This window comes from Daktulosphaira vitifoliae, unplaced genomic scaffold (assembly GCF_025091365.1).
Source record: "Daktulosphaira vitifoliae isolate Bord-2020 unplaced genomic scaffold, ASM2509136v1 Scaffold_5, whole genome shotgun sequence".
In the NCBI taxonomy this organism is placed as follows: Eukaryota; Metazoa; Arthropoda; class Insecta; order Hemiptera; family Phylloxeridae; genus Daktulosphaira; species Daktulosphaira vitifoliae.
Genome location: NW_026099576.1, coordinates 33,287,778 through 33,310,946, shown reverse-complemented (window position 1 = coordinate 33,310,946; position 23,169 = coordinate 33,287,778). Strand labels below are relative to the sequence as shown.

At 27.6% G+C, this 23,169-nt stretch overlaps 1 protein-coding gene across 4 annotated transcripts in view; it reads right to left on the bottom strand.

Annotated features, from left to right (window-relative positions):
• Positions 1–23,169, bottom strand: part of LOC126907900 (uncharacterized) — a 48,821-nt gene that overhangs the window by 23,061 nt on the left and 2,591 nt on the right. The window contains exons 1-2 of one of the 4 annotated variants that reach the window (XM_050689557.1): positions 2,355–2,475; positions 1,077–1,538 (exon numbers count right to left, since the gene is read on the bottom strand). In XM_050689557.1, coding sequence (XP_050545514.1) covers positions 1,077–1,538; positions 2,355–2,464 — 572 coding nt within the window. In that variant the 5' untranslated portion in view covers positions 2,465–2,475. Of the gene's footprint in view, positions 1–150; positions 1,539–2,337; positions 2,476–23,169 lie in introns of those variants that run through there. The other 3 variants (XM_050689556.1, XM_050689558.1, XM_050689560.1) reach the window with 3 other exon arrangements.

The window sequence follows — 23,169 nt, the reverse complement described above, 5'->3', positions numbered from 1 at the left end:
TATAGTCATTAATTTTTTTAGTTAAAAATAAAAATATATAACAATTTTTGTATTTTTGGCAATGTAATTTTAATCATAACTACCTAGAAATATCTGGTTTTAACTTTAAAAGCTATTATCCAAATAATATTTAAAAAAATTTTAACTTACTTATCATAGTTAAATAGGGTTTGAAAATTTCATAACTGCTCCTTGAAAAATAAAAGGAAGATATGTTTCGTGTTTTATTCACTACATGAAGAGACTCTTTGTATTTGTCCAGTTCGATTAGGTATGTTGACATTTCACTAACACGTTGGGAAAACATGTTATAGAGTTGAACAATATTATTAAAATGAGTAGTTTTATAATCCATTATTATACCACAATAATTATTTAGTTTATTATTATAAAAAAAGGTCTTCGTAGATAACATTATGCAGTCCAATGTACGATAAGACTGAGATATATCTTTACCAATAATATTACGAATATCATTACAAATATTATTTAAATAAGTTTTCGGTAGTTTTTGAATTATAAATTGTTTATTGAAATATTTAATTTGTTTAATTATTGCTGTACCAATTTCTGTGAGGCTAATACGGATTTGATCTAGATTATTTTTACTTTTATCATACCACGAAGATTTGCAAAAATCATCAAATGTTTTTAAAAATGAAATATACATACGGACAACTAATAAAATTGGCCGAATAGTTGAAGCTAGCACTAGCTCTTGATATCCTTGTAATTGTTTTGCATTAAAATTGTATTTCATGTAACGAAACACGTCAAAAAGTGTTACATAAGAATCATCGGGACACTTATATGTAAGTTGTGCAAATTTAAAATAGTCTATAACATTAACGACGTGACAATCTTTTACTTCTGGTATTTTTCTATATTGTGCACTAGACAAGAGATTTCGTTCACCAAATATTTGCTGCCCCATCATTAAATCGTAGTATAACAATTTTTTGGGATGGAAATCCCATCGAGAATCATTTTTCATTGCTAATTTCAATATTCTAAATACTTCACTGTGTTTTAATTTTAATCTGTAATCTTTGAGTTGCAAGTCAGTAATAGAAAACCTGTTTTTTAGTTTTTCTACAATATCAGGGAGAAATTTAATTCTATAATCTTTTTTCTTATTGAAATCCGGGCAATTCGTAAATACTTCCTCAAAAGATGTACCAGAACATGTGCTGAGGATAAAACATTCCAAGCGTTTTACTATAGCTTTATGTATCATTAAAAATCCTTCTAGTAAATTTAATATTCTATTCGAATCATCAAATTTACCATTTTTATTTTTAAAACTCATTTCTACAGATCCTGAAACGTTATTCAAGTATAAATTTACATTCATAAGAGATGATGGATAATCCCTCCAATCTTCTGATCTTAAAGCTTCTAACATTGCAATTACAATTTCACCATGAGATTGTATTGCTCGTCCATATATTTGTAAATCACTAATCAAAATATTTGATTTTTCCTCTTCTAATTTTAGCAAGTATTTTTCATTATGTTTAAAATAATTCAAAATATACCTGGAGAAATTACAATTTAACTCTATATATTCTAAAGCTATAGAAACATTAAACCAAAGAACAAAAATGTAAAATATTTTATATTCAATCATTTTAATAAGAAAATTCATAAAACCAATTATATGCTTAGAAAATTACACTTTAAGTATATATGATTGTAAGCATTCGTATTTATGTCAATATATTTAGAATTTGAATTTAGAATATGGCATAAATAAAATTAATTTTGCAAATACATTTGTATACATAAATAAATCCACCAAACTAACATTTTTCTATTAAAACTTTATTTTACACCGTAAATAATTTAAAAAGAAAATTAAATATAAAATTATAACACATAAATGCTGATTTTTTACAACAAAATAATATATTTCGTTTTATTTCAGGGGACAATTACATATAGAAGAAGTGGCCAGGAAAAATGTTTTTCAATAGTTAAGTTGATAAGGTTTGCTTTCATACAAAGATTTTTATTTTAAAAACATACTATTATTGTGGTGTAATTTTTGGTTTTTATATTTCATAATTTCATCTTAGAATCAATTTAACTTTTTTTTAAATAGTATGAATACATATGATGATTTTTATAAACACTTTATACATATTTCTTTTATCCGACATAATTTTTATATATATATTTGTTCTAATGTTGTTAAAATGAAACAAATTCACATAATCTTGTTGATTTTTGGCAATTATCAGTCTATGAAAAAATCAAGTTTTAGAAACGTCGTGGGCGATTTCAAATTTCTCATTAAGTACTGGTCTATTGGTGATATAAGTATGGTAAACTTACATATTGGTAAAATATACCTGGAGAAATTACAATTTAACTCTATATATTCTATAGCTGTAGAAATATTAAACCAAAGAACAAAAATATAAAATATTTTATGTACACTCATTGTAATAAGATAATTCATAAATAAGCTATATGCTTAGAAAATTACACTTTTTGTATATATGATTTCAAGCATTCGTATTTATGTCAATAAATTTAGAATATGGCATAACTAATATTAATTTAGCAAACACATTTGTATAAATAAATAAATACACTAAAGTATCAATTCTCTATTAAAGCTTTACAATAAAAAGTTCAAAATTAGTCATTTAAAAGATGGCAATTTTTGAGATATATTTTCTAATTAATAATTATTTGGCTTTTTCTGCAATATTGATTGACATCATTCGATTAGAAGGAATAGAGACTTTTCTAGTGATACATACAAAAAATTATAATACTATACTATAATTGAAATTATAATATTAATTTTGCAAATACATTTGCATAAATAAATAAATCTACCAAACTACCGTTTTACTATTAAAACTTTACTTTACGCCGTAAGACTTAAATTAGACGTAAATAATTAAAAAAAAAAATTAAATATAAAGTTATAACATGAAAAATGCTGACTTTTTTCAACAAAATAATATTTTTCGTTTTACTTTTAGGGACAATGATATATAGAAAACAAGTTGCTGAAACATTTTTTTTTTAAGAGTTAAGTTGATAAGGTTAGCTTTTCATACAAAAGTTTTTATTTTAAACACACGCTATTATTGTGGTGAAATATTTGATTTTATATTTCATAATTTTATCCTCGAATCAATTTAACTTTTTTTTAAATAGTATGAATATATATGATGATTTTTATAAACACTATACATATCACTTTTAACCGACATACATTTTTTTATATACATATTGTTTAAGTGTTGCTTAAATAAAACGAATTTTCATAGTCTTATTGATTCATGGAAAGTATCATTCTTTGAAAAAATATTTATTATCTAATTTTAGAATAACAGACAAATTTTATTATAAAATAACATCAATAGACCATAAGTCACAATATGTAATTGGAAATTTTCAATCTTGAATTTTTAGTTTCGATGAGAAGCTGAGAAGATATTAATTTTACTATGACGTGTTTTTTTTTTTTTAAATCCATATCTGATATACATGACACTGTTAATAACTAGCACGCTGATCCGACTAAAATAGTAGTTCGGATTGAAGACATGAATACGTTGGTAACCCAGTTTAGGAACCAACATCCCGATATCATAGATATGCTAATTGAAATTTATTGCTTTCATGAATATGATGCTATTAACTCTCCCGTTGTTGACAATATGGAAAAACTCGCCATCCATACCACTACTTACATTTAGCTAGTTATTAGACTTCGTTGATCTTCGATGCAAATTACTTGAAAACATTAGAGGCGTTTCTTATGTACAACCTAATAAGTCCGAAATAAAATCAAATGTAAAATCATCGTTATATTCCACTACTTTGGCATCTAACACGTCCTTGAGTTCAATAATTAAAAAGTTTTTATTCTGTAATAATCCGATATTTTTATAGCTGGACATACTTCCGAACACACAGCAAAATGACTTGACTCTTTTTCGTTAATTTTGCGCAGCGATTAGGAATGGAATATAAAAACTGTGTAGATTTGATATAGAATTGTAGCCAAGAACGAACTATACACTTACGCAGATTCCATATATGTGTTTTAATCGAGAACTCTAGAGAGACGCGTATTCGCAGTTGTAGAAGAGAGGATTAGAACCCACCTACCCCAGACGTCGTAGAAACAAACCTTCTCTATGAAACTGGGCACTTATGATTCAAAACTCGATTCACTTTCATATAGGTCGATAACGGAATTTGTGGATAAGGGAAACATAGTACCATGTCAGCAGTTATATTATATAATTCATAAAAAAATGTTTTCAGTATCACAAAAAAAAGTATAACTAATAAATTTAATTATTTAATATAATTTATATTTATGTATGATTAAAATTAATCAATATAATGATTGTAATTTAAAAACATATACAAAATCCCAGAAAAACGTATAGGCTGTAAGCTAAACTGATATAGTTTAACTTTACAAGGACCCCGAAGAGGATCCACCCTGGGCTGAGGCAAAGCTGTAACACCAGGGATTTTAGTACCTTATACTAAGGGGAAAGGTTATAAATGCACTATGATTTAGTACAATTATTAAATTTTATTAAATATTACAGACAATTTTTTTTTATCATAACATAAACTCATAACATAACAAAAGTATTTAAAAAGAGAATTTTACATAAAAACAAATTAATTAATTAAATACACAGATTACAAATAAAAGGGAAAATATAGAGAACAAAAACACTACAGTAAAATATTGAATAAATTAATAGTAATTACGTTATGGCCAAGTATATATAAGAGAAAATTTACAGTATGTTTATAATTAAAAGGGAGGACAATGAATAATGATTTATCACAATAGTACATACAAGCTGTCTACAGACAGTCAAGCATTCAAATAGCCTGTGTTTTTTACAAAGTGTAATGATTCATTACTAATAAAGTCTGAACCTAATGTTCCATTTGTTTTTTAATTTAGTGTTCCTGATAAAAACAAATCACCAGGTATAGAACTATATTAATTGAAGCAAAATTACTTGTTGGAGTATATTAAATTTCAAATTTCAAAATCACAAAATGAAATAAAAGAACAAAGTACAAGAAACATGAGCATGATAGATCTAACGCATGCGCCAGGGTATAATGGACATGTCACCAACGTCAATGAGTATCCTCTACATAAATGTAGAGGACTCATTGAGATGTTCATAATGTCCACCCTGACATCATCCGAGTAACTGACTGCTAATGATAAAGAAGAATGAAAGAAAATACAATAGACGGATTGACATTACTTATAATATAAAATTATAGTAAAATTTCATTAGTTAATATATAGTCATTAATTAATAAAATAACAAAATGCAAATATGGCAAATATTTAACCAAAAAAGAAAACCATGTATTTAGCTATGCACACTGTGCGGAAATACAAAAAGATCAAATACACCATATTACATATTGTAGATGGTTTTCCAAGTCCAGATAATAGTAAGGTGTTGCCATAATCATGACCAAGCAAAATTCAAAACTTACTCCTCCATTGTGAATTTGTAAAGACACGTCAAAAATTTTATGAGACGATGATGAAGAACAGTGATGATGATGAGAGCTGATGATTTTTGAACATGACAAAGATTATTTTATGCCAACTTGATCCCACGGGAGAAGGTACTTGACAGTGTGACCATTATTATGGTATTTAGGATAAGGATCACAGGTAGTAGGAAACATGTATAAATTTAATAATTATTAAATTGATTATAATCATATGTGTATATTTAACACTGAACCTACAGATGTACGACGTGGACTGTTTGAATACAGTTACCTGTGACCTCATATTCATGATAATTTATTACGTTACAAGGTTTTATATAAATTTATAAACTATTTTAGTAAAAAAAAATTATATATTACGATTTTGTACATTTTTGACACCTACCTAGCAATATCTGGTTTTAATTTAAAAATCTATTACTTAAATATTGCTTAGATAAATTTTAACTTATTTATCAAAGCTGATTGGAGATTAAAAATGTTATTACTGTTACTTTTAAAGTATAAAGAATATGTATCTCGTGTTTTATTCACTGTATTAAGCGATTCTTTGTATTTGTCCAATTCAATAAAGTACGATGACATTTCATTAACAAATTGAAAAAAGTTGTTATATAGATTAACTATAGTTTTATAATGTGTAATTTTATATCCTATTATTTTACCTTCATAAGTGTTCAATTTATTATTAAAAAAGAAGCATGTATAGACAGTAGAACTTTTTCAACTTAACTTTTGAAAATATTCCGAAAATACTGCGTCCTTTAAACATATGTCAAATTAAAGCTTATATTATGCACTATAAATTGAAAAAAAAATTTGTCCCGATGACTTAACTTCTACGTGCAAACGGTTGCCATAGTTAAAGAAATGCTATTTTTGTGTTAAAATTTTCAACTTAAAATTGCTATAACTTTTTGAAAAATATATGCATCAACAGAAATTTTTGTTTTTCAAATATATTATATATAGCCCTTTCATTCGACATACTTTTTTTAAGAGGTTATTTTTATGAGGTCTTTAAAAAATATATTAAATTAAAGCTACATTATGTACTATAAGATAAAAAAAAAATTTGTCCCGACAACATATTATCTATGTGTCAATGGCTGTCAAAATTGAACAAACAATGTAATTTTCGTGTAAAAAAATCACTGTTATTTTGGTACTTAAAACTTCTATAACTTTTTTAAAAATGAACGAACCAAAATAATTTTTTTAATATAAACACCTTACGTATTTCCTTTTCATTTTGTATAAATGTTATAATCTTCCTGCAACTTTTTGTTATACTGTCTCCTCCATGTTCCTTTTTCATTATCATATACTGGTCTACGTATTATCTTCCAATTTTTTTCTTAAAAGTTCTCAGTTTTCTTTCCGTATTGTTTGTGGTAGTTCTAACCTCGCACCTATATGTGAATGTGGGTCTTATTATTGCTGTGTACAGCCTCACATTAGTTTTTTTGGAAAATACTTTTGACTTTAATAACTTATTTATTTGGAGCAAAAGTTGCTATTTCTGCTTTTATTATCCTTACACCTATTTCCCTAGCCCAGTCATTGTTTTTACTCAGAAATTCATTAACATTTTTGAAAGCTAGGGATCCCGTAGAAGTGTTGTCTTCCTCGCCTAGTAGTTCCATTTTCTTTGTTTTTTCCATATTAATTTTTAAACCTAATTTACTGGCTGCTCGTTCGAGCACTTGAACTGCTTTTTCCGTATCTTCTACGGAGTTTTCTAAGATATTTAAATAGTCGGCAAAACCAAGTACTTGTATTAACTGTTGGCCTATCGCTATCCTCGTAGTTTCCATTTGCAACTCCCTTATGGCTTTCTCCGAGGCTAAATTGAATAAGGTAGGTGAGAGCGAATCTTCTTGTTTTAATCCTGTACTAACTTCAAAAGCTTCAGACATTGTTTGTTCAACTCTTATCTGTACAGTGTGTCTTTCATGCACATTTTCGTCAAAGCTACAAGTTTATTTGGGATTCCGAAATCCTCCATTATATTATAAAGGCTTTCTCCATGTACACTGTCATAGGCCTTTTTAAAATCAACAAATAGTTGCCAAATGTTTTGGCGGTACTCGTACTTTTTTTCTATTAACTGGCCTATTACTAACAGCTGTTCAATCATTTATCTCCCAGTTCGTAATCCACACTGATATTTTCCTAGGTTTTCTTCGACATAAGGTGTTAATTGATTTAGTTGAATCATCGCAAATACTTTGTAGACTGAGTTCAGAATAAAATTATAAAATAATTGATTTTGTAACATTTTTTTCTATTCAAAATAGTTTTTAGCTTCAATGGTATTGGTTTTACTAAGATGTGTTTTTTTTTTTTTGTGTCTGTTACCACTTTTTCTCAGCTCTCACCGAACCGATTTCTTTCAATGATACGTCAAAAGATCACAAATCATATCAAGTCGAAGACATTACCCTTAAAAATTGAAAAAATTTCCCTCGTTCCCCGTAAATGAGGGAAACCTCCAAAAAAATTACAAATTTAAAAATGGCTATTTTTCGAAATTTTTTCAATTTTTTTTTACTAAAAATTGCCGTAACTTTTTTAAAAATGAACATATCAATATAACTCTTTTTTTTATAGATGCATGATGTCATTACCTATCATTTGGTATATTTTTTTTATAAATCTGACTTTTTACCTGCCTACAGGGGGGATTCAAAATGACAACTTTTTCACAAAAAATTGACTTTTTCAACTTAAATTTTGAAAGTGTTCCGGAAAGTCTGACACTTTTATATATATCTTAAATTAAAGCTAATGTAATATACTTTATAATGGTAAAAAAAAATGTCGGACTTTATTTTATCTTCAAGGTGAAAATGGCTACCAAATGCTATTATTGTGTGAAAATTCTCANGAATTCAGACATTAAACTTAATAAAAAAAATACGATTTTTTTTATATTTTTAACTTTATAATGCTATAACTTTTTGAAAGTTGTATGGATCAATATAATTCTTTTTTTTGTAGATGCATGATGTCTTTACCTATCATTTGGTATATTTTTTTTATAAATCTGACTTTTTACCTGCCTACAGGGGGGATTCAAAATGACAACTTTTTCACAAAAAATTGACTTTTTCAACTTAAATTTTGAAAGTGTTCCGGAATGTCTGGCACTTTTATATATATCTTAAATTAAAGCTAATGTAATCTACTTAATTATGTAAAAAAAAAATTTCGGACTTTATTTTGTCTTCATGGTGAAAATGTGTATCGAATGCTATTTTTGTGTGAAAATTCTCGATTTTATAATTTACATTTTTAACTTTATAATGCTATAACTTATTGAAAAGTGTATTGATCAATATAATTGTTTTATGGGAAATACTATTTTTTAATAATCCCTTTTTCATTCGACATACTTTATCTTAATCAGGATATTAATAAGGAACTAGCAGTTTATGAAGCTTTTGGAATAATCCACCAATTTTTTAAAATTAAACACTATCTAAAGATTTGCATCGAAGCGTTTTTTTTTTATAGTGATTTTAATCACTGTGAGATATCATTATACTTGATCCAACTATGCCACGTCACCACTGTGCCGCGACCCCCCTGTGCTGGGTTCCTTAAATTTTAAGTTGTTTTTCATTTAGATCTTTGTTTAATGATGTTTCACTTTTTCGTCGACATTCTAATTTTTTTTAATATTATACTTGTGTAACTCCACAATATATATATATATATTTTAATATTCTTTCTATATCTTCACCTCGACATTCTAAAAATGAGTCAACATAAAATGATTATTTAACAACCAGTTGGTCTTGGAATCGAATGTTTAAAAATCCAGTTTTAAGTCGCCCAATAGTCCTGTCAAATTTACGTGATTGAGTTTAGTACACCCATTTAATATTTTTAACTTGTTGACTAATTGATTCGGATTATCCTAAAATTCAAAAGTATTGTAAGCGTTTTTTTTGTATAGTAAATGTAAGTCATTCTCCATTAGCGAACAATAATAATTTTATATTTATTACCCCTTCTTTTTAAATTCGACTTTTTCTTGTTCAAATGAACTGATGTAAGTATTAATATATTTTTATAATTTTGTTATCAGTCTGTGTATAATATTGTATGGTACAGAACGCCTTTATAAGGATCTAGTTGACCAGTTGTTATAAAGATCATTGATTATATTATTTGGTGGGACAGCTGATCACCAGCATCTTGATTTACTCACCCCCTTGCCCACCCATCACAGCAAATCGATGACCTCCGTGTCGTTTTTCATCCATGGACAGTACATTGTCATAAGTCAGTCTGTCAATTGTTTTTTGTGTCACTCTTTTTTCTGTTGCAAGCGCCCTCGCTTGAATAGTAAATTGTTCGGCCGTTGTACGCCATAGTTTTTTATTATTTGTTTATTGCACCCTTGTGCTCAAAGTTTACGTGCCCTTGCACGCCACTAGTGATTGGGCCCTGACCATCACTAAACATTATCATTGCCGTATTCTGTTCTCATCTGCCATTACGTACCTGGATTTACACTCTGACTCGTCATACTCAGATGTTCGACATCATTACCACAAGATCTTATACAGTCCACTCACCATCATCAACAGCGTCATCTATACAGCTGAGTTTTATATTATTTTTAATGTTAATTATTGTTTGTTCTAATTGAGATTAACTATGTTTTATGCCGCTTCGCCGGCCTCTAGTATTTAAGGGCCCCCCCGTTACCCCTTAAATTTAAGATACTCTCTGAGGAATTTCTAATATATGAGATTATTTGTTATTTAATTATTGTCTACTCTCGTTTACTTATTGGATTTATAGTTAGCCGTCATCTCCTAGGTGACCCACTCCCGCATCAATATTAACGTTTTATTAAACAGACTTAAAGTAAAACGGCATTCTAGTGCGGTGCACAACTAGCCGTCCTACGGTCTAGCTGCCTCGTACGCAACAAATATATTAGGTCTTTAGGGAATAAAGCTGAACAACCGCTTGTTAATGGAAACGTTGAATCGATTATGTATAAAACTGAATTTTGAATGCCAAATTCAATAAATGCATCATCTAATTTTATCTTATTACCACGTAATTTTATAGAAACATACGAGTGTATACAAATTATAACATTTGAACCATGAACTGTGAATTATCACAGTATTTCGGTGTAATTATTCTTCTTCATTTAATGCTTTTGATATTATTTTACCATTTTCTTCGGTTTTCGCATCATAGCTTTCATATTATTTATCATACGTTTTCGTACTCACTAAAATTTTTAGTGGACTTATTACTAGTTCTAAGTAATGCTTTATACATTTTTCGGTATTAACCAATGGCGTATCGTGGGTGCTTGTGGTGGGAATGCAACTTCTTTAAATATAACACCGCTGGTCATAGATATAAAAAAAATTGTCAAATTAAATATAATAAAATAAAAGACACATATTATTATTTTAAAAGTCGCAGTAGAAAATCAAAAAGATAATAATAATAATAATAGAGATTATACTATTGTAGAAACCGAAAACGACGATCAGTTAATTCTAAAAATAAATTACCCAATATAGTAATATACTAATATTTTACCGTATGGACGACGCTGCTGGTTATCCAAAACCAGTACATAAGATCGCAGTTGAACCGTACCAGCACGCACACAATTGCAACGCCTCGTTTATGATATACGTTTCTGCATATAGCTCGAACGACGCTATGGATCATCCAAACACTACTCGTGTGTGTATGCGTACCCGCATAGACTAAGACAAACAACTTTAATATTCCACAAATATATAACTATTTTACTATTTAAAAATTTGCATTTTTAATAAAAAATATTTTTTAAAAATGTAGGATTACGAATTTACAATTAATTTTTTTCTTTTAATTAATTTTAACTCTCAATGCTGAGAGATGTAAGTGGCCACCTAATTACGGATAAAGCGAATATTGTAAACACATTTCGAACTCACTTTAAGGATCTCCTAAATATAATCCAAAACGATATTATAGAGGAAGATCACCCGCTTCACCATACAGTACAACCAGAGATCACTGAACCGGATAGGGAAGAAATAAAACAAATTATAAAAATACTAAAGAATAACAAGTTGCCTGGTGAAGACAATATAAATGCTGAACAAATTAAAATATCGACTCTAGAAATATTTTCAAAAATTTGCATATTAATTAAAAAAATCTGGAAAAATGGATAAATCCCTTAAGATTGGAGAACGGCAATGATTTGCCTAATCTATAAGAAAGGAGACCCAATGGATACAAAAATCTACAAGAGGGGTAGCGCTACTAAACACTTGTTATAAAATTCTGTCTTCTGCAATATGACACAGACTGGAAAATTACTCCAAAGACATAATAGGAAAATACCAAATTGGATTCAAGAAAAGAAAATCTACCACATATTTACAATAAGACAAATATTAGAAAAATATTATGAATTTGGAAAAGAAATGTACATATGTTTTGTTGACTTTAGCCAAGCGTATGATAGTATCAACAGAGACAATCGATGGAGAACCTTAGAATCCTTAGAAATTATAATGATATAATATTAAGAATCTCAGCAGCCAACAAAGGATATTTTGCATTAATAAAACTAGTTAAATCTAAACTCCTATCTAAAAGCCTATACTTAAGTTATCTACGTCCAATCCTAGCATATAGTTGCGAAACGTAGTTGGTGACAAAAAGTGACGAAGAGAAATTGTTAATTTTCGAAAGGTAAGTACTCCGTCGAATTTATGGTCTTATATCTGAAAATGGTGAATACCAAGTTAGAACAAACGAGGAGACTTACCAGCTATTTCAAAAACCAAACATAAAAGCATTTATCAGAAGCAAACGACTTGAATAGGCAGGACACTTACGGAGAGATAATGGTATTTGTAAACAAGTTTTGGTAGGTGAAATCAACGATAGAAGACCCAGGCAAAGATGGATGGACACATTAATATCAGATATGGCGAAGATTGTACCATGAACGGAGCTAGAAGAGAGTGAAAATAGAGAGAGATGGCTGGAAATAGTGGAAGCAGCGAAGGCCTTCAACGGGCTGTAAAAGCTATAAAAAAAAAAAAATAGAAGAGGGTGCGATTGTCCCGCAGTTTAAACCACGAGCCACCACTGGTATTAACATGTATTTCTTTCGTTATTTTATATATTCATTAGTATGTATTAACTCATTCAGTAATACATACCTTCTTGAGTCACGATTAACAAATGTCACTCGTATTTACCATCTTCCACATCTGCGCTATCTAATAATGATGAGATTAGAATTTCAATTTAAAACTAGGAGAGCTTTTAATTCCTAGTCAAAGTTACATTTGTAAGTTGTATTTGTGTATTAAAGGTAAACTAGAACACCCGACAGGGGTTGCGGGTGATGTTAAGTATATTAATAATGGATTTGGTTATTTATTCTCTGAAATTCGTTATGAAATTTATGAATTAATTCGTTATGAATTAATTTTATTAAGTAAAAATTCAAAAAGTACAAAATCCCGAAATACTTAAAAGGTACATTTTGAATAATCAAAAATCTATTAAATATCCATTTAGAACTTATATACAGTGTAATGTTTTTAACGCTAGCCACTCCATTTATTTTAAAATAATACTTTTTTTTTTTATCTTCGAATCGATGAGATGAATGTTGCTTTTCCCCGAGTTACCATCATTTATTCAACGAACCAATTTACAATAATTTTTCATTTATTTTAAAAATTCAGAATTTCTATACGAAATTGTAATATTTGACACGACTTACGTCACAATAATGTAGTCAACACTGGTTTTGAAGGCAGAGACTTGTGGGCCGTTTATTAATAAGCAACAGTAGGTTATTTAAAAACAAACAAACTGAAAAGACGAACACAGTTAATAATAATCATTGCATAATATCGCGACACCTTCGATGGTGTCGGCGATGCAGTATCCGGCATGATCTTCGGACGTCAAAAACTTAGCATCGTTGAAGGCAATGGTGCGCGGGTGCGGTTCCATTCGTCGAATACTTACCAGTTACTACTTTAAATGCTATCAATTAAGCTACCAAACATCCACACTTGAAGAACGTGTGTTCTATTAAAATTTCATTAGACCCGAATGTTTTTACTAAAGTAATGAGCGAGATATAATAAATGGATTAATCTATAAAGAGCGATTCTATCACTTAATTTTTCTTAAAATAATATTTTTTTTGTAATTTGTTTGGATTTTTGTTAGTTACGTATGTATTATCATTTATCTTTGACGAATTTTTTTTTTTGAGTAAATTTCTAAATCTTTGTATTTAAGAAGTCTTATATTATGCATAATCGCATTAAAACGTTTCAAGATAGTGGTGTTGTTTGAATACATGTCCCATTTAGAGCACTCGCGTTATCTTACCTATATTAATTTTAATTTTTGTAATAACCTTTGATAAATACTTAAATAATATCTATAAAAATACACGCAAGTTTTGAACTAATTGAATCCCTCTTTTTGTAACACAATAAAAAAATATATTTTCGAATTATTTTCTTAGTTTCTCAATAACATTAAAATTTAATATAAGTAGTATATTATTTAAAAATAGTGTACATTAAATTATTGATAAATGATCTTGTTATTCTTAATTTATAACGTATTTTTGTAAATTCTTTGACAATAATTTATAAATTATTGATATTAATAATACTTATTTTTGACACTTTAGGAAGTCATGCAAATATAAAAAGAATGTTAATATGCTAAGTAAAAATCTTTACAAAAAATACATTTAATGAAATCAATATTAAATATATTTTATATTATAGCTTATAAAATCATTAAAAAATAACTGAGCATTAAAATGTTCATGACTTGACATTAACGCTTTAAAATATAAAAACTAGGATTAAACATTAAATAAATTTAATTAAATTGGGCAATTATTTACTTTCAGAAGTTTTAACTTTTAAGTTTCTCAAATTACTAAAATAACGTGTAATAATTTCAATTTTTCACAACAATGTAAAACAAAGTCTTTTTTTGCACAGTGTGCATATTTTATTCAATTAATTTTGTTTTTTATTTGTTATCTGATGATCTGGTTTATTTTTAAATAATATTTAATGACTATATATTTTTTTTGGAGATTTCCTCCATTTATGGGGAACGAGAGAATTTTTTCAATTTTTGAGGGTCATGTCTTCGACTAGATATGAATTGTGATCTTATGACATATCGTTGAAAGAAATATTTTCGTTGAGAGATGAGAAAAAGTGGTAACAGACACAAAAAAAAACACATCATAGTAAAACCAATAACTTCTTAGCTTGTCATCGAAGCTAAAAATCACCTAGTTGAACATTATTTAAAAATTAATAACGGTATAAAATTGAAAAAAAAGAAATATCCAAAATACAATTTTTATTTAATTTTTTAGTAGAGAAAAACCCTAATATTTTTCAAAACTTTTGAAAACATACAAATCAAAAAAATAAATGACACACAAAATATCATGTTTTTTAACTACGCCAGCTATTTGTATATAGAAAAACCTAATATAAATAAATATATATATATATATCAAATAAAAGGAAAATACGTAAGGTTTTTAAATAAAAAATCTTTTAAATTTGCTCATTAAAAAAAAAATATGGCAATTTTAAAAAAACAAAATTTAAAAAATATCAAAATTTATAGATGTTAAAAATTGTAATTTTTTTTGGGATTTTACTCATTTACGGAGATTTATGGATTTTTCAATTTTTTAGGGTAATGTCTTCAACTAGATGTTATTTATGATCTTTAGCGTATCGTAGAGAAATATCGATCTAGTGAGAGCTGAGGAAAAGTGGCAACAGATATAAAAAAGAAAGACATAATAGTAAAATTATCAGCTTATCAGATTCGCATCGAAGTTAAAATGTAATACAAAAGTCCAAAACAGTGTTGACGCTGGAAAAGTCACAATTACATAAAAGATTAATTCATTCATCATTTTTGCTAATACGCTTTCATAGTACATATAGGATATCTAGTGTTGTATATTTTTGATAATGATAAAATTAAGAAAATATCCTATGGATTACTACTTTTGTACCAATATTTATGAAGTTATTAATATTCCTACTCTAGGCTACCTAGAGTAGAAGTGAAACCGAGATATGTCTAGTGATAAAAATGACAGAACCCGCGCTTCAATTACAGTCATTACTTAAAATTGTTAACTTTTGAATTACTGGTCGATAATAACTTTTATCGAAAAAATAAATAAGATTATTAATCACGTATGTTGCCATTTGACAAAATAAAGTTAACAGTTGTAAGACATAAGAGACGAACAAAAAAAATACTTGAACTTTGATTGAATGGATTATATTTAATAAAATAAAAAAAAAAAATAATCAATATTATTGTTATTTTTAGATTAATTAAATCGCTAATCATACAAGAATTACTTTGTATAAAATAAATTATATTTATATTTATTTTAATTTTATTTTTAACACTGAAAGTTTAGATAGCATAGTTTATTTAAGCTATAATATACTTATACCATTATAATAACATTAATTTTTATAAATATATATGACTGATTAATGAAAATAATACAAATAAAATTGCATTAATTTTGGGAATAGGTACCAGATGGTATTACAGTAGAACTCCAATTATCCGAACTCCGATCATCCGAATCGCCGATTATCCGAATCACTTTCAGAAAAAATCAGAAAAAAATTTGTCCAAAGTCCGCGGCGTCAGTGTAGGCACAACACGTGGTAAGAGTTCCCACTCCAGTTCCGGCGCATTGCAGTCACCTGTCATTGTTTATTTTGATTAGTCAGTGAATGGGTCCCGGTCCCCATTAATTCGGATAATTGGAGTTCTACTGTATATAAGAGAATAAGAAATGAGACATCTGTGCCTAAAAACAATTTGGATTTATGCCTGGTAAGTCAACAATGAAGCCATTATTTTGTGTGAGGCAACTAATAGAAAAGTTTAGGGAAAAAAAGAAAAAGCTTTGAATGGTATTTATAGATTTGGAAAAAGCGTATGATAGAGTATTAAGTGAGGTTCTAAAGTGGGCATTAATGAGAAAAGGAGTCCTGAAAAGGTACATTAATATAATAAAGGATATACACAATAACTCTTGTACTAGGGTAAAACGTGTGGGAGGAGAAACTAAAGGTTTTCGGGTAAGGGTAGGAGTGCATCAGGGTTCTCTTTTAAGCCCTTACTTATTTTCTATAGTGATGGATGAAATTACTAGAGAAATAAAAGGAGAATGTTGTGGTTGGGTTGCATATTGTGGTGCATGTTGTTTGCTGACGATATAGTGTTAATAGGAGAAAATAGGGAGGAAATTAATCAAAGACTAGAGGTGTGGAGATCAGGTCTTGAAAAAAAGGGTTTAAGAATAAGTAGGACTAAGACAGAGTATATAGAGTACGAGTTTGATAAAAGAGAACACGAGATAGGTGAAATATGGAGACCAGTGACAATAGGCGAAGACGTGATTGAAAAGGTGGAAAGTTTTAAGTATTGAGGATCAGTTGTGCAAAAGAGCTGTGGTATTGACGAGGATGTAAGACTCAGTATTAAGTGCGGGTGATTGAAGTGGAGAGAAGCGTCTAGTGTCTTATACGATAAAATAATTCCAATGAGGCTGAAAGGTAAATTTTACAAGACTGTAGTGAGACCAGCTATGATGTTTGGTTCAGAGAGTTGGGTAGTTGATAAGAAAGTAGAGCAGAAATGAGAATGCTTAGATGGATGAGTGGAGTGACTAGAGAAAATAAGATAAGAAATGAGCATACAAGATGGAGTATAGGTGTAGCGTCAATCGTGGATAAGATAGGAGAAAATAGACTTAGATGGTTTTGTCATGTTATGAGAAGAGAAAAATCGGTAGCCGTAAGAACAGTTGTAGAAATTAATGTTGAAGGAAGAAGAAAAATGTTAGGAAGACAAAAAAAGAGATGGAGAGATGTTATTGAATGCGATATGAGGACATCTGATGTGAGCGTAGAGGATGTGGAAGATCGTGTCAAGTGGAAGTTTGGGATAAGGGTGGTTGACCCCAATTAGTTGGGATTAAGACGAGGAAGAAGCAAAAGACTTTATGACAATCCATAGTAAATTTTTTTATAATAAGCTTAATCGTAGATACTTGTATTAGATACTATGAATTTTATTTTTTGTAACTTTTATTATATTTAAAATTATAAAAAAATTGAAAAATTACGATTGTATCGAGTAAACGTGAGATATATAAACCAGTATAGAGACTTGTTTTAGCTTCGGTGAAAAATCAAGAAGGTATTAATTTTACCTTTTCGATTTTTTATTTTTGTGTCTGTTACCACAATTTCTCAGCTCTCATGAAATGATTTTTTTAACGATACATCAAAAGATCACAAATCGTATATAGTCAAAGACATTGCCCTCAAAAATTGAAAAAATTTCATAATCATTCTATAAACTTCTAAATTTTTGGATACCAAATTACTGTATAAATCATTTTTAAATAATTGATTTTTACAATTATACGCTCAATTGTGTAGATTTTTTTAACAACATTTTACTTGGTTTTATAGTTTAATTAAATCATTAAAATTAATTTAGTTCTGCATTTTTCAATTGTATAATGTAACTATCATAACCTTTACAACTAGGACCTCAAACTTTTCTCTTATATTTGTTTTACATTGATAAAAATAAAGAAATAATTTTAACAATTTAAAACATTTTCAAAAATTAAGTTTAATAAGTTATATTTACAAAAAAAAAGGCGTATTTTAAAATTTCCCTTATAGTCAGGTTAAGGATAAGGTTTTCAAAAAAAAAATACACCAAATGAAAGAAAGATATCTAAGATATTAATAATATAAAATTATTTTTGATCCTAATAATTTTTCAAAAATTTATGGCTATTTTTATCAAGAAAAGTATGAAAAATGTCGAAATTTCTTTGTTAAATTCAAGTGAACTAAATATAATTTTTTTTTAGAAATGATTTATATAGCAACATGCTATCAAAAAAAAAATTGGAAAATTGTAGACTGGTAGTAACATACACAAATAGAGTTAAAATAATAATAAATTACAAAATAAAATGACATAATTTTGTAGTTGAAACCTATTATCATATAAAACTTAATTCGATAATAAATACTTTAAAAACATAAGAAATTAATGATTTTAATTGTCTTTATTGGGAGAGCTGGTTAAGTATCTTTTTATTTGATTAAGTTGATTTTATTTTAATTTCTAAAGGTTATATCTATAACTATATAATAGTTGATCATTTAATGATTAATTAAGATCATTTAATGTATCATCAAAAAAAGTTGGTCAAAGTATAAACAGATTTCTTAAATCTTAACGGTTTTTGAAATAGTTTACACGTGCAATTTAAGAAATCTAATTTTCATCTATGCTGCGTGATCAGTTTCAACTCAATTGTCAACTACTTATGCTAAGAGAGGAAAAGGAAAATTTTTTAATTAAGAAAACTAACTATCAGTAGATATAATCGCTATCATTAATCAACCGTCCACAGGCACCTTTGGACCGTAGATAAGTTAGCCACAATGCTACCTAATCAGCAAAATAATAATAATACACACAACAATAGTATTATTCGTCAACAGAACAGCTCTCATAAACCTGTTTCTCCTATTAAGTTATCCAAATTAAACACCACAAATGTCAACACAGAACTCGGTTGTGTCATCAAAACCAGTAAACGTCAATCTTCCCTAGGACTTTCACCCAACATTAAGAAAATAAAAAGGATAACCCATTCGCTAATCCGATGTTGAGGAAAACACTTAAATGAATACTGAAACATCACCTACGCCTCCTCCACCACCACAAATATTTATTGTAACTCCGATAGATTACATTTAATTCTTTAACGAATTTGATTTAAAAAAATCCAGCACAGGAAAGTCGCGGCACGATGGTGACATGGCATAATTGGATCAAGTATAATGATATCTGACAGTGATTGAAATCACTATCAAAAAAAAAACGCTTCGATGCAAATCTTTAGATACTGTTTCATTTTAAAAAATTGGTGGATTATTCCTAAAGCTACATGATCTGCTAGATGCTTATTAATATCCTGATTAAGATAAAGTATGTCGAAGGAAAAGGGGATTATTAAAAAATATTATTTCTCAAAAAAAATTGTGATGATCCATACACTTTTCAATAAGTTATAGCATTATAAAGTTAAAAATGTAAAAAATAAAATCGAGAATTTTCACACAAAACTAGCAATTGGTAGCCATTTTCAACGTGAAGACAAAATAAAGTCCGAATTTTTTTTTTACCATAATAAAGTATATTACATTAGCTTTAATTTAATATATATATAAAAGTGTCAGACCTTCCGGAACACTTTCAAAAGTTAAGTTGAAAAAGTTCTACTTTATATATGCATTTTTTATATTTTAAGCCCCCCATATATAAGGAAATGATCTGATTTAAAAAAAAGTATGTCCAATGAAAGATGTATATGAATACTACTTTTCATGAAAAAATTGTAATGATCCATACATTTTTTAAAAAGTTATAGCACTTTAAAGTTGAAAATGTAAAAAATAAAATCGAGATTTTTCACACAAAAACAGCATTTGGTAGCCATTTTCACCATGAAGACAAGTTCAGAGGTGAAATTTTTTTTTTCAAATTAAAGTATATTACATTAGCTTTAATTTAAGATATATATAAAAGTGTCAGACCTTCCGGAACATTTTCAAAAGTTAATTTTTTGTAAAAAAGTTGTCATTTTAAATCCCCCCCTGTGGGCAGATAGTCAAATTTACAAAAAAAAATATACTAAATGATAGGTAAAGACATCAAGCATCTATAAAAAAAAATTATATTGATATGTATATTTTTGAAAAAGTTATGGCAGTTTTTAGTAAAAAAAATTGAAAAAATTTCGAAAATTAGCGATTTTTAAATTTGTAATTTTTTTGGAGGTTTCCCCCATTTACGGGGAACGAGGGAAATTTTTTCAATTTTTGAGGGTCATGTCTTCGACTAGATATGAATTGTGATCTTATGACATATCGTTGAAAGAAATATTTTCGTTGAGAGATGAGAAAAAGTGGTAACAGACACAAAAAAAAACACATCATAGTAAAACCAATACCTTCTCAGCTTCTCATCGAAGCTAAAAAAAAAAAAAAACCTCTGGATTTGTTTTCATAGTGAAAACGACTATCGTATTTAAAAATATGCTATTTTTGTGTTAAAATTCTGGGTTTTGTATTTTATTTTATTTTAAAATAACTGACAAGGGAGTATACTGATTTTCATAAATATTATATAAATCAAATTGATATACCACAGAAAGTTAAACTTATTTAATTTTTTTTTGATTTTTTCAAGTAAAAAAAAAATAAATTTGAAATTCGAACTAGCTTAATTAAATTGCCATTTTTTTCAATCGACGGAAGAGACGTGAGGTTTGCCTAGTCAGTAAAACTTGTGTCTTACGCACTTGGTGTACTAGGCTTCAATCCGTGCATGGCAAGGAATTTTTTGAATTTTTTGAATTTTTTTCTTAATTCTTTTTAAGTTAGAATAAATTTTCAACTGCTTTGATTTTTATTTCATTTAGATTCAATAACTTCAATAAAGATCAAGGATCCCATCACTGTAATCGCCACTCGCGAGAAGAAATTTTTTATTCATATTAAAATTATTTTACTATATTTTAGCTTCGATGCAAAGCTGAGAAAATATTTTTTTGTGACTATCATTTATTTTCTTTGCTCTAACTTGACCTACTTTTTTCAACGATACATCATATGATTACTATTCGTATCTAGTTGAACATATTACCCTCAAAAATTAAAAAAAAATTCTAATTTATCAATTAAACAGTTACTTATCCCATATACTCCATACAGACAATTAAAATTCAAAAAGTTAAAAAAATTTTTAAAAAATCATTCATTTATAATGTTTTCAAAATATTTATTGACGAATTAAGATTGATATAATAGGTTTCAACTACAAAATTAAATCATTTTACTTAGTAATTTTATAATTTTTTTACTCTATTTGTGTGTGCTACTACTAGACTATAATATTCCAAATTTTTTGGTAACATGTTGCTATATAAATAATTTCTAAAAAAAAATTATTGTTAGTTTCTCCTGAATTAATGATAGATTTTTAGATCTTTTTAACAACTATTTTTTTATTAGTTTTTTTAATTAAAGTAATTCATCAAAATTAATTCAGTTTATATTTTAACTGTAAAATCCTTTTAAACACCAAAAGTTACTAGGAAATGATTACTATTATTTCTATTTAAGTAATCTATTACGATAAACATGCAAAAAAATATTGAGCTTTTCTGATAAATTTACTATAAATAGTTATTATAAAATTTCCTGATTGTATATTAACCCTTAAACAGTCGCGTGGGGGTCTAGTATAAATAAAAACGGATATATTATATTGCATAAAAGGTGTACATAGATATAAATTTAGAAGATGGTTTTTATAGTAATATTGAATAGATTTTCATAAATAAATACCTTCGAAAAAAAAATGTATGACTTAAAATATCCATCAAAGTTGAAATGAGTCATATTGACCCCCACGCGACTTGTAACGTTATAATTTTTTTTTGGACTTGTACTTTTTTCAAAATATCGTTTTATCGTAAATGCAATGTTATAATCGATATAATATTGTGGAATTGGGATTATGTGGATCTGCCACCAACTGTGCAATTAAGTTTTAAAAATAAATAATCTATTGAGAATTTCCACTACTTGATGATACGGAACAAATACGAACAAAACATGTAATAAATACATCCCGTCGCAATGTGGACACATTGATTATCGGTGCCTCATTTACAATTACCACTATTCACATTTACCCCTCCTGACCCTACTCGTATTATAATAATTAAATTGTATTGTAATATTAATAATAAAAAAATTCAATTCAGAAAAATGATTATGTAAATGTAAATACACATAAAACTAGTAAATATAAGCCGTGTTTGAGCTCAAAGAAATACAAAAAAAATTAATAAAAATACATTTTGTAATAGTAATAGCTTTTATTTACCGTCTTAAAAATAAGATTTCGTAGTTAAAATAATTCTTTTTACAAACCAAAATTTTTTAATGAAATTTTGAAAATTAAGTTTTTTTTTCGTAATATAATTTTTAGTAATGCACATAATTTTGTAATTTAATGATTATTTAATTTTTATCCATATTTATATATCATATGGTAACAAATAATGTCTTTGAGTTAAAAAAAATGAACTTTTTTATACATACTTTATACTTTTTTAGAAATGGGGTCTAATAGACCCCCACGCGACTATGAACGTTAAAAATAAGTACGCGCCTGCTTAAGGGTTAATCTTTACAATTTCATTTTTTCCTATTTAATGATGTCAATTTTAAACTTGTAAGTTAAGCTAAAAGTTATGGCAATAAATTCATTTTTATTTTTTTTTACAAAATTTCACTTTAAAGGACGAAAAAAAGCAATTTAAAAATTATTACTTTTAATATATTAAAAATAAAAATCAATAATAATTTGATAAGAATTAATTATAAACATTATATAATATATAAT